The sequence below is a fragment of the Condylura cristata genome, unplaced genomic scaffold (genome assembly GCF_000260355.1).
Source record: "Condylura cristata isolate star-nosed mole 26May11 unplaced genomic scaffold, ConCri1.0 scaffold00002, whole genome shotgun sequence".
In the NCBI taxonomy this organism is placed as follows: Eukaryota; Metazoa; Chordata; class Mammalia; order Eulipotyphla; family Talpidae; genus Condylura; species Condylura cristata.
This window is the reverse complement of record NW_004567103.1, coordinates 82,223,239-82,235,245: the sequence shown is the minus strand read 5'-3', so window position 1 is coordinate 82,235,245 and position 12,007 is coordinate 82,223,239. Positions and strand designations below refer to the sequence as shown.

The following is a 12,007-nucleotide window of genomic DNA, read 5'->3' as shown; positions in this document are numbered from 1 at the left end:
AACTCATGCGGAAGTGGCTTTAGATTCTCAGTGCTGTGCTTTAACCCGCTGCGCCACCAGGGAGGGCCAACTTGGGAGCTTTTTCGGGAGAATTTTGAAAACCATGTGCGATGTTTGTTTAATCCCATGTGGGCAACCATGATGGTTTGGGTGCCCAATCTACACTCATGAGATACCTAGATGAGAGAGGCTGTAGAATTAGGGGCCTTGGGTTGTTTCCAATCCACAGATAGGTTTTGTTTGAGCTTAGTGACACTTTGAAATCATTCAGCAAGTCACTAGTATTAAGCATCTGGAGATCTGACCACATTTACCATCATTCCCACATGGTGTGCAGTAACTGGAAATTTAAGAGGTGTCTAGGTTTTATGGTCTCTGCCCCCCTCACCTTCACAGCCAGTGTGGTGTAGACCTGTGCTGGCCAGCAAGACAGCCCCTAGCCTCACATTGCTGCTTAAAATGCAATTAAGTCACATTAAGTAAAATGAAAAGTTCTGTTTCCCATTCCTACTTCCGCTGCCACCGCAGTCGTCTGGCCATGTCTGGCCATGTCTGGCAATGTCTGGCTTGCAGCTGCTGTGTTCAGCAGTGCAGGTGCAGGACAGTTCTGTCTTGCTGAAGGTTGTATCAGGCCAGCTCTTCAGACAAAGGTCACTAGCTCTGCCTTCGGACCTTGCCTCAGCTCTGCCCTTGCTGCTCATGTGTGAAGTGCAAGTTGCTTGACAGTGATCTCCTACACTCCTACACTCCTGCTCATTAGCGGTTTCTAATGAAAGTTGTATGCAAGTTCAGTTTATTCCTGCCTCGTCTCCACTGTTTTCTTCTTTATATTTGCCCCTTTCTTCTCCTATTTGGTGAGATTTTGTGTATGCTTAAGGACCCTTTTGCATCTCTGGTCAGTCTGGTGATGGCCACCCTGTTGGGGTGAGTGCCGTGTGGACAGCTGTGCCCTTTGTCTGCTGCGCTTGCTCATTGTAGGTGAGGTGTTTGTCCTGTAAACCTGGACTTTGCCAGTCTGCTGACCTTTGTAATGTTCTCAAACAATCTGAACCTCAGCATCTTTTCAGATGGGCACGGGTAGAACATTATTCTTCTCTCTCAGCTCTTTGGAAAGAGGGGAAGATGCAGTCTTGCTGTGAATGTGGGACATTGCGTTGAAATGTTTTTTTTTTTTTCTTTTAAAGATTTATTTATTTATTCATACAGAACTGGGGTTCAGGACAGAGATGCAGAGGGTGAGAGGATTCACCAGGGACAGAGTGGGGAGCAGAACAGGCAGATCGTTGAAGTATACTACTGAGGGGAGCAGCGAGTGGGTCAGGAGAGGTCTGCCGCGCCATGTGGATCTCCTCCAGGGCAGGTGGGGATTGAACTCATGTGGAAGTGGCTTAAGCTTCTTAGTGCTGTGCTTCAACCCGCTGCGCCACCAGGGAGGGCCCCTGAAATGGGTTTTATGGTTCTTGCTTTGGTCAAGGGACTGAACTTCACCTTGATTGTGGTACATCAGCAATGCCCACAAAAGGGAAGAGTTAAGCTCCTTTATAGTAAGAGCCTTGCATATAAACAGCAACTGGCAACCAGTCTCTAACTTCATTCGTTCCATTAATCTAAAATCAGGTACTTTTATGTAAACAGACTTCTTCAAATTATCTCTGTGTTATGTTATTGTTGAAGATCATTCCAGAAGAGGGACTTACAAAGTAGACTGCCTGGTAGAATCATTGTTGGGATGGATGTCCTAGGACTTCCTAGGTGGCTGTTTAATGGAAAACAAGTATCAGTGACTAATTCTCCCAAATATTTGTGAAAACAAGTTGCCGACTTTATCATGCTGTTTTTGGCATTTATAGTGTGGCCCTGTCTTGGACTAGAAAGCAAGCACAGTGCAGAGTGTTAATTTCCTCTTTATTAAATAGGGTTGCAACTTGGGGACTTTTTAAAATAGCTAAACATTGTATTGAAGTGGCACCAGCTCCATAGGGCAGCTAGTGCATCAGGTTATAAGTGGTGCTGATGAAATGTACAGTTTGTGTTCTTTTCTGTCCTTTTCAGAATTTGTTCTAGGGAAATTATTTTTACACCCATGTCTGGGAGTGTATACCCGTCATACACGGTTTAAAAATAATCAGAAATACCAAATCTGAGTGTCAGTAGAGATTTGGAGGGTCGGAAGTAATTTTGATGCCTTAATACAGTAGAATACCATACAGCTGTTGAAAATGGGGACATAGATCTATATTCATGAGCACATTGAATGAAAAAAATAAATATAATTAATAGCTGTTTAATTTTTACACAGGACAAGAAATAGAACATTGCCCAGAATCTGGAGTCACAAAATGAACCTGTGTGTGTAAAACTTAATGTGCACACACATGCATGCACACGTGTGTGCCAAGGTACATGTGGCTGGGTCTTAATTCAGATATTAATGGGGTTCTCTGCATGAGCTCAGCAACAATCTTTTCTTCCTACCTCACTTGTCCCTCATGGCCATTTTTTAAAAAATGATTTTATTCATTTATTTTTGTGTAGAACTGGGGTGCAGGCTGAGCGGACCCACTAGAGACAGAGTGGGGAACAGAACAGGTGGATCTACTGAAATACACTGCTGAGGGGAGCAGCGGGCGGGTCAGGAGAGGTCTGCTGCGCCATGAGTCAGCTCCCTGGCCAAGGATTAAACTCAGGCCTTTGCAGTGGACCTTGAGACTTAACCCCTTGGCTACCAGGGAGGCTCCCCATGACCATTTTTGTGGGCAAAGGACTTAGTCAGTCTTTCTTGAACCCATGAGCAAATGTCATATTTTGGAAACTGAGCTGTGATGGGTCCCACATTGGTTCTTTTACCAGTGGGTTGGGAAGTAAGAAAAGCAAGAGATGCGGTCTTAACCACTGGCTGCAGCCCCACAGGTGGAACAGTGCAGGGCTCTCCCATCCTTGTAGCCCCTGAAACTTTTTTTTTTTTTAAAGATTTATTATGCGTACAGAACTGGGGTACAGGGCAGAGGTGCAGGGGTGTTGAGAGGAATCACCAGAGACAGAGTAGGGAGCAGAACAGGCAGATGGACAATACACTGCTGAGGGGAGCTTGGGGTAGACAGGAGAGGTCTGCTGCACCATGTGGGTCACCTCTGGGGCTGGGATCGAACTTGCCCTGAAGCAACTGTGGCCAGCTTGCAGTGCTGCACTCTAACCCGCTGAGCCACCAGGGAGGGCTTCCCAAAACTTTTTGAAAACAAAAATTGTGAACTGTCTGTAAAAAAATCCAAGTGATACAAAGGCTTCATTTAATGTGTTGTAAAGTTAGTAACAGTTTAATTGCATCTTGGGACCAGAAATGGCACATTGTTGCCCCTCCTGGAGTCACCCCTCTTCTGACTTTGTGGTGATAACTTTCTCACTCTTCTTTTTAGTTTGGTCATCTAAATGTGAACCTTAAAGTTGTAGTTTATGGTTCCCTGTTTTTAAACCCCACACAAGCTTGGATAGTATTAGTTAGTTTTCCTTTTTATGAAAACCACAACTTAATACATTCCATGATGGATGGCCTTGGACTTGTAGCTTGGGACCCTTGGTGTAGTGCTACCCTGGCACCGGGGTCCTTCCCACTTGGCATGGCCGTGCATTTCCATGGGGCATATTCCTAGCACACAGTCGCTGCACATGTGTATCTTCAAAGCTGGCAGCTAATCCTACTGGCACATACAGAATATCCGTGGTATCAAGTCTTCATTGACCCTTGGTTTTCCAGAATTTTCACTGTTGGCCGTTCTGGTGAATGTGTAGTGAGTGGCCTCTTCAGTTATGATTTCCATGGTGATGGATGCAGATGAACAACTTTTCACATACTTATAACCTGTGCCTGTTAAAAAATATTTTGCCCATTTTTCTACTTGGTTGCCTGCAGGTTTAATTGTAGATGAACTAGCTATATATTCTAGAACCAAACCTGTGGCTCATTTCTTCCATAAATATCTTCTTCCTGGCCCTCCCTGGTGGCGCAGCGGGCTAAAGCACAGCACAAAGAAGCTTAAGCCAGTTCCGCATGAGTTCGATTCCCGCCTGCCCGGGAGGTGACCACATAGCGCGGCAGACCTCTCCTGACCCGCCCGCTGCTCCCCTCAGCAGTGTACTTCGTGGATCTGCCTGTTCTGCTCCCCATTCTGTCCCTGGTGAATCCTCTCACCCTCCGCATCTCTGGCCTATACCCCAGTTCTGTACGAATAAATAAATAAATCTTTAAAAAAAAAAAATCTTCTCCCAAGTGACTTTTTGGGAACTTGATGGTGTTTTGGTAAATGAACCAAGTTTTTCTTTTAATTTGATTCTTTTCATCCATCTTTTCCCTTGTGGTTTGTGTTTATTGTGTCCTGATGTCTTCTCCCATCTTGCACTATTTTCCTGCATCATTTAGCTTTAGTTTCTTGCTCTCTGCACGCACACCCACGACCAGTCCACTTTTGTGCGTAGACATGTGCAGTGAGGGAGGCTCACCGACGACACTGTAGCTGGGGTGAGTGGTCACCTGATCCATCTAGTTTGTGTCACCTCACTCCGTGACGATCTCATGAGGACTAGATCGTCAGGGGAAGCAGTTCTGGGAGCGGGTGCCTCCTTGCCTAGTGAAGCCTGAAGCACTCTCTGTGGGAGCCGGTCAGGCTCATTTCATTCCTTAAAGTCACCTGACCCAGTGGCATTCATTTAAAAGTACCACCCCATTCCCACAGTCCTGTGGTGACTACTTGGTCACAGAGAAAATGCCTTGTTCTGTTTGTGATGTGTCTGTCCTTAACTACAGCACTGGGGCCGCCCTGTGTAATAATCTTGATTTCCAGCAGGGGCAGGTTTCACTGTGCTATATTGCCAAAACTGTCTTACTGTTTGCATTCTCACATACATTTCAGAATCAGTTTATGAAACCCCTAAAAATTAGTTGGGATTTTGAGTAGAATTTTATTGAATGTATAGATTAGTTTGGGGAAAAAAATGAGTTTTATAACCTTGCAGTATTCCAGTCTGTATATTACCTGTCCATTTATTTTGAGTCATTTTTAATTTTTAAAAACTGCCTCAATGCTTTTTGGGTTATGTATTCTGGCTAGATCTATTCCTTGGTGTTTATTTTTATGTAATTAGAAAAGGAAACATGAAATGTCCATTTTGACTTGTTGGTATCAAAATGTAATTGGTATTTTTGTATATTGACTTTGTAGTAGTCAGGCTTGTTAAAGCTTACTAGTTTTATAATGTCGTAGATTTTCTACTTACATTTTCCATTAATAAGACAGACAACGTTGCTTTTGCTTTGTGTTATTACTTAGTTTTTTGCATGCCTTCAAGCACTAGCTAGGACCTCAAATACAGTGCTGAAGAGAAATTGTAGAGGGTGTTTTTTCCCATGTGGAAGAGAAAGCTTCCTGTGTGTCATCATCCAGGGTGATGCTGGACTTGAAGGGATGGGGGTGGGGCTGTTGCTGCCTTTTAAATGATGTGACTAAGGCTTCGATGAACATGGGTGTGCAAGTGTTTGTCAGGGTCCCAATGTTTACTTTTTTGGGTATATGCCCAGAAGTGCAATTACCCAATCATATAATGATTAGTTCTGTTTAAATTTTTGAGGAACTGCCACACCATTTTCTACAACAATGGCACCATATTAAAATCTGCCAACATTGTATGAGAGTTTCAATTGCTCCATATTCCCACTGTCATTACTGTTACTTTCTTTTTGTTTTTTGGTTGTAGTGATTGGAATGGGTATCAGTTACTGTTTTTTATCTAGTGGTATAACAGAGTGGTCCCTAGGAAAAGGGGAAATTCCAGGTTCCCTGCCCTACCTGGAAGGAGGGTGGAGCTGAACAGAGAAAAGAGAAGGAATCTGGGAGGAAGGAGGCAGGATGGAGAGCCAGAAGGAGACCTGAGGAAGCCACATGGAGCAAAGGGAGACATATGAGAAACTGTGTATATTTCTTGGCCCTGGACTGGTTGAATGAGATGTGGGTGAAAGACCCCTGGGGAGGTTGACTGGTTTATAGTGATTTTCGATTTTGCTCTTTTCCTCCCAGGTTTGTCTGGCTATTTCTGACCTTTTTCTATGCATCCCGACCAGAAGGTACTTGAGTCTCATGGCAGGCTTTCAGGCCTTGCTTTGGGCCCATCCCTTTTGGGTGGACTTTTTCCCACGAGGGGATGGGTAACCTCAGATGTTTGATTTAGAAATTATATTCTTTGTCTTCCGTATTGTATATTCACTGTATTAAAGTCCCTTTTCATTAACATCTTAATTGTTTTGTCTTGATGCAGCGGATGGCGGAACCTATTGAGAACAGGCAGGTTTGGGGGTTCAGTGGTGCCCCTCTCCCTGCCCTTAACAGTGGCACTGACCTCTCCTTTTAGCACTCCATTTAAACTAGAGTTACTGTTACAGGGCAGGGAGAGAGGCATCACTTTAATGCAATGAGTGTGCAATACAGAAAAGACAAAGAATATAGTTTCCAAATCAAACACCCAAAGTTACCCATCCCCTCGTGGGTGAAAGTCCACACCCAAAAGGGATTAGCCCAAAGCCAGGCCTGAAGGCTGCCTCCAGCCTAAAGCACCTTCTGGCCGGGACCCATTGAAAAAAGTCAGAAATGGCCAGACAGGTGTGGGAGGAAAAGAACAAAACCAAAATCAAGATAAACACTGCCATAGTCACCTCCCTACACGTCTCCACCCACATCTGTTTCAGTCACTACAGCTCCAAGAATTAAACACGGTTTGTTCACTTAGATCTGCTCCACGTGGCTCCCTCTGGTAACCTTTGGCTCTCCATCTTGCGTCCTTCTCCAGATTCCTTCTGTTCTCTGATCAGCTCCACCCTCCTCTGGGTGGGGCAGGGTACCAGGAGCCTTCCCTCTTCCTGGGTCCACCCTCTTAAAATGGTCCACCCTGTTATATTAGTTCTCTTTGCGCTGCTCTGCTGCATTTTCCATCCTTTTGCCTCTGTGTTTCACTCTGTTTTTCCTGCAGGTAGCCTCCTGTTTAATTCCCTCTCTCTCTCTCTCTCTCTCTCTCTCTCTCTCTCTGTTTATTGTGGATTTAAAGCCTATTCATTGAGTATTTAATATTTAATATTTGCTATTGGTTTTTTTAAAAATTTGTCAGTTTTCAAAAGTTGTCATGTTCTCCTCCTATCCTCCCCCGTTTTAGTTGTTTTTTTTATACATAGTAGAAATTGTTGAAACGTCTGCTTCTTGTTATTCTGCCATATGCAGTTCCTGTGCATCTGTTTCTGCTAGTTTTTATTTATTTTGCTCGGTGTGTCTGGTGACCTTTAGTCCTGTTGTGGACATTGTCGCTGAGTAATATTCCATTGCATATATGTACCACTTCTTTTTAATCCAGTCATCTACTTTTGGGCATTTGGGCTGCTTCCATGTTTTCCCAATTGTAAATAAAGCAGCAATAATCATGGGGGTGCAGGTATCTGTTTGAATCAGTGTTTTTGTGTCTTTTGGGTAGATACCTAGGAGTGGGATTGCTGGGTCGGAGGGAAGCTCCATGTGAAGCAGTTTGAGGACCCTGTTGTGGACATTGTTATATGAAGATTCTTTACAGAAATAAATGCGGACTGGATTTGGATGTGTACTTTCCATTTGGGTTGGACTTTTATCTTTCAATGGCTGTAGACACCAGCTATCAAAGGTCACCTCCATCCATCGGACATCAAGAACTGATACTTTTCTGGATCACCTAAATGCTTGGAAAATGTCCTGTGGGCCATCAGAAGGATGCTTCATTTCCAATTCATTGTCCTATAGCCATTTCGTTGGGGTTACCCTGTAATCTTTGAGGACTTTGAAACTAACCTTTGTTTTCCTTTTTGATAACTCTTAGTGGTTATCAAATGCAACATTCAGTGTTAAGGTTGCCCATTCAACCAACGTAATAGTCCCCGGTCAAAGGTGGAGCCTTTGCTGCTACTAACTGATTTGTTGTTTTTTTAGTTCTCTGATGTTCGAAGCAGATGTTCTTTTAAATTTAGTCAGCAGTTTTAGTTATCTTCCCACGAGGGCTGTAGATAAGGGGAACTGTGTTAACATCTTGAGAACTCACCTGTTCAAATTCTTTCCTAACAACCCATGTCAGGGCTTATTGTTCCTACCATGTATCCAGTTTGTACCATATAGTATGGAAGTTTTGAGGATATTCAAGTAGTTTAGCTTGGAAGCATACAATCAGAAAATAATTGGGATATTGAAGGAAAATAATTGGAATGTTACTGAAGGTTAATGCCGAATTAATCACTTTGTAAAACTATAGGCAGTAATTATGGGTGTGACTCTGACAGCTCCCTCCTGCTTACCACCTGCTTCTCTTCCGGCCATCTTCCCCATGTGGCTGCGGGGTCAGGTCTAAAAACTCAGCTCCCCTGGGTTCCCCTGAGCCCCCCTTTCACTGACTGAAGTTCTTTAGCCCTTCCCTACTGTGTCTAGGAACCTCCCGCCCTCTGACTTCTCTTGACTTCTCGGCTCTCCACTGCTTGGTTCTGGGGCTCTCCACTGCTTGGGGGCGCTCACACTTGTACCATTACATGCCCTCCTTCCTGTGTGGGGGGGGGGCTGCCTTGCTTTGGTATGAGGCTAGCATTTCCAGATAGCCTCATGCAGAGTAATCTTTACAGGGAGACCTCTCTGACAGTAATTTGGATTCCCCAGGGCCACTCATCAGCACCTGTTGCCCTCGCTGAGGGCAGCCCCAGTGATCTGGGGATCAGAGCAGCACCCAGCGCCACTCAGTTCCCATCACACACAATAACCCCAGTGAGATACCTGTTGGCATTTCCCCCATTTTTCCGTGGGGGAAACTAATAACTTGAGTGGCTCTGGACAGACTTTGTTTAGTCATTCCCTTCTTTATTTAGTAAGTAATTGGAAACAAGTCCTGAGCAGTGAAGATAAACGTTCATGGCCAGTGATTCCCTTCCTTGCCACTGGGGTGTGACCATGGGCTGCCCTCTGTTGCTTCCCCAAGTCCAGTTGTTTTTTTCCTTGCTGAAGGTGCCTGGGACTGTGTCTTTTCTCTCCAGCTGGCTCTCCCAGTTGGCCTATCCTGTCCTGTTTTTCTGGGTCTTAGTTTCATCGGCCAACCTAGTCTTGGGGAATCTCTGGGCTCTAGAGTCTACCATAGGAGATTTTTTTCAAACTCTACTTAGTTATCTAATGTCCTTTTTTTTTTTTTTTTGTTCTGGGATCCCATCCAGGATTCTGAGCTACATTTTACTGTCATGTCTCCATAGACTCTTCAGAGCTGTGACAGTTTCTGATGTAGTTTTTGATGACTCAGTTTTGAGGAGTATCGGGATGTATTTTGTGGAATGTCCCTCTTTTAGAATTTGGTGTTTTTGTTATGATTAGAGTGAACAAATGACAGTAAAGTGCCATTTTAATCACATCAGGGTACATTCTGTCAACATAATTTATGAATGTTGATGTTGACCTTGATTGGCTGCAGTGTGTCACTTTCTCCTCTGTAGTTACTTCGTTCTGTTTCTGTATTGCATTCTTTACAAGGTGATGTCTAATCCCATTTGCCCCATTAAGTCATTATTTTAAAGTGTTTTTCTCTTGTACATCTTAAGAAAAATTAACTGTCTACAAACCAGCGTTCCTTACAAAAAGTTTAAAAAAAAAAGCATTTCCTTTAATATCTTAATGTCACTAGTTCCTTGCAAGGACAGTTTATGTATTGTGCTGATTGGTGGTTTTTAGTTTCTTCAGCTTTGAAGCAGTGGATTCAGAGATGAATAGAAAAGTCTGCAGTTTTTGCTGTTACTGGCTGCAAAATGCAGGGACAGACAGATTCAAGGAATTATTGTTATTGCCAGATAATAACTTAACAGTAGGGTAATTATCATCATTTGTTCTATATGAACATCTCACTTTGCCCTATTTTTGAACTATGTTTAATAGACACGAAGGTGCTCACTGAGATGGTGTGTAGACTATTGGCTCATTCTTCAAATGACTCATACTAAATCACACTTTGGAAGAGTGGGGTACACTTGTGAATTTAGCGTTTTTGACTATTTATTGGATAGGTGAATGCAAATTTAAACAAGTAGAACTAATAGGTACCAGCACGTGAAACTCCCAGCAGATCGAAGATTGAGATCCGTTGGATTTTTAAAACAAGGACGCTTACAATTAATTGCATGTGTAACGCTCACCACCTACCGGTGGTAAAAGAAACTTGCCTTCTTAGCGTAAGGATTTCATTGACTGTTTTTAAAATAACAAATCCAGGAAAAAGAGGTTTTTCTTTTTTCCAAAAATTGCACCAAGATAAAGCAGAGCTCTAGCTGATGCGAGTGTGTTGTTAGGTGTTAGCAGTACTGTCCTCACTAGACGTTCATTGGACAGTAGCGCAACCCCAAGAAAAGGATGGTTGTGCGCGATTGGGCGTGCGCGGCGAGCCACGAGCACCAATACCACGTTAGGTTGTGGTGACTAATTCACAAGTCCCGCCCTAGCCGCCGGGTAGCGAGTGTACCAATATTGAACATTGCTCCCGAAGCAATCTGCGAACTCTCTATTTTCTGAGGCTTCTGAAGGTAGCATAGAGGCCTTTTGGTTTACCCAAAAGGCCTCGCGGCAGCGGTGGGGTAATTTGCATACGCACCGTTCGGCGGGGCGGGGTGGGGCGGGGCCGCCGCGCGCATTGGTACACTAGTTGGCGGACTCTGGGGAGTACCTACGCTGTATACGCGTTTTATTTCGTTTCTGGTCGCCGAGTTTTCTGAGTCAAAATCGTGAACAGCACTTTGCGTGCGAGATCAGTCCCCCTCTACATGACCAGTTCCATTTCCTCAGCCCACAGGGCCCCGTTGTGCTCTCGGATGCCTGAGCCAGAAGTGTGGGGGAGCCTTGGGAGCTGGGGGTCAAGAGGCGCGCTGGTCCCTTGGCAGGCTTCTCACGGGCCTTCTGGTATTTACCATTTCAGGTGGTTCTTCTGGGAATGGACATCCTGTCGGCGTTGGTCACCAGGCTGCAGGATAGGTTCAAGGCGCAGATCGGCACAGGTGAGCTGTGGTTAGGTGGGGAGCTGCCCCCAGATTCTCCACCCTCCCGCCCGCGTGTTTCCTCCAATCCTTCACTTAACTGTATCTGACCCTCCCAGCCAGCCTCTTGTTTTTTTCTTTCTCTTCCTACCCCCCGGAGCCACCCAGCCGGTGCTCATTTCAGTCTTCCCTGACTGGGAACGCTTGCTCCCCCTACAGCTTCCTGGGCTCTCCCCCAAGTCGTCCAGGGCTCTCAGGAATCCACTGGTCTCTCTGCACTTGAAGGCATCACCCTGGAAAAAAAAAATAGACAGACAAACAGCCCTCTGCCTTCTCCCAAATGTTGTGTTCTAATATGAAGTATTGTTGCTCATTCTTTTTTTTTTTTTGCTCATTCTTTTTTAATACAGCTTAGCTATCCCAGTTTAGGTGCCAGTCAAGCTATATTTACCCCTGATCTTTCCTTTGGAGAGACATTTTCCCAGAGAAGTCCTGCAAATCCCATGAAGCTGTATTTTCCCCAGATTATTGTTGGCATTTTTTCACTTTGAAAATGTCATTACAAGAGTAAATGCTTGTTCTTATTTTGAACTGTCAACAAAGTGAATAGATATTGCTGCAGCTTTCATAGATGAGATGATGTAGTCATCCCTAAAGTCCTGGCTTCTGAGATTTCTTGATAACAGTAGAAACACCAGGCAGCTCTGTGTGCAGACATTTCCTTCTAGAAATTCTGCTTTTCAGTGCATACATATGTGCTTGTTCTTTCCAGTTACTTTCTGGTCATGACCCCTTTTTATAAGGTCATGAACTCTTTTCCTTTTCTGGCACTTTCTTCAAATAAAAATCTCCCTTGCTTTTAGAAATTTGTTATGTTAACAGTATTCCATTTTCCTCTTAGGTTAGCTGAATTGCTCAGGATATTTCTTGTAAAGGAAAGGTTTATAGATCTATAGAAGTAGCAAT

General features: G+C 44.2%; 1 protein-coding gene across 5 annotated transcripts in view; it reads left to right on the top strand.

The window, feature by feature from the left end:
• CLASP1 (cytoplasmic linker associated protein 1) overlaps positions 1–12,007 on the top strand; it is a 261,001-nt gene that overhangs the window by 77,804 nt on the left and 171,190 nt on the right. For all 5 annotated transcript variants that reach the window (XM_012727152.1, XM_012727132.1, XM_012727159.1 and 2 more), the window contains exon 3: positions 10,984–11,062. In XM_012727152.1, the coding sequence (XP_012582606.1) occupies positions 10,984–11,062 (79 nt within the window). The remainder of the gene's footprint in view (positions 1–10,983; positions 11,063–12,007) is intronic.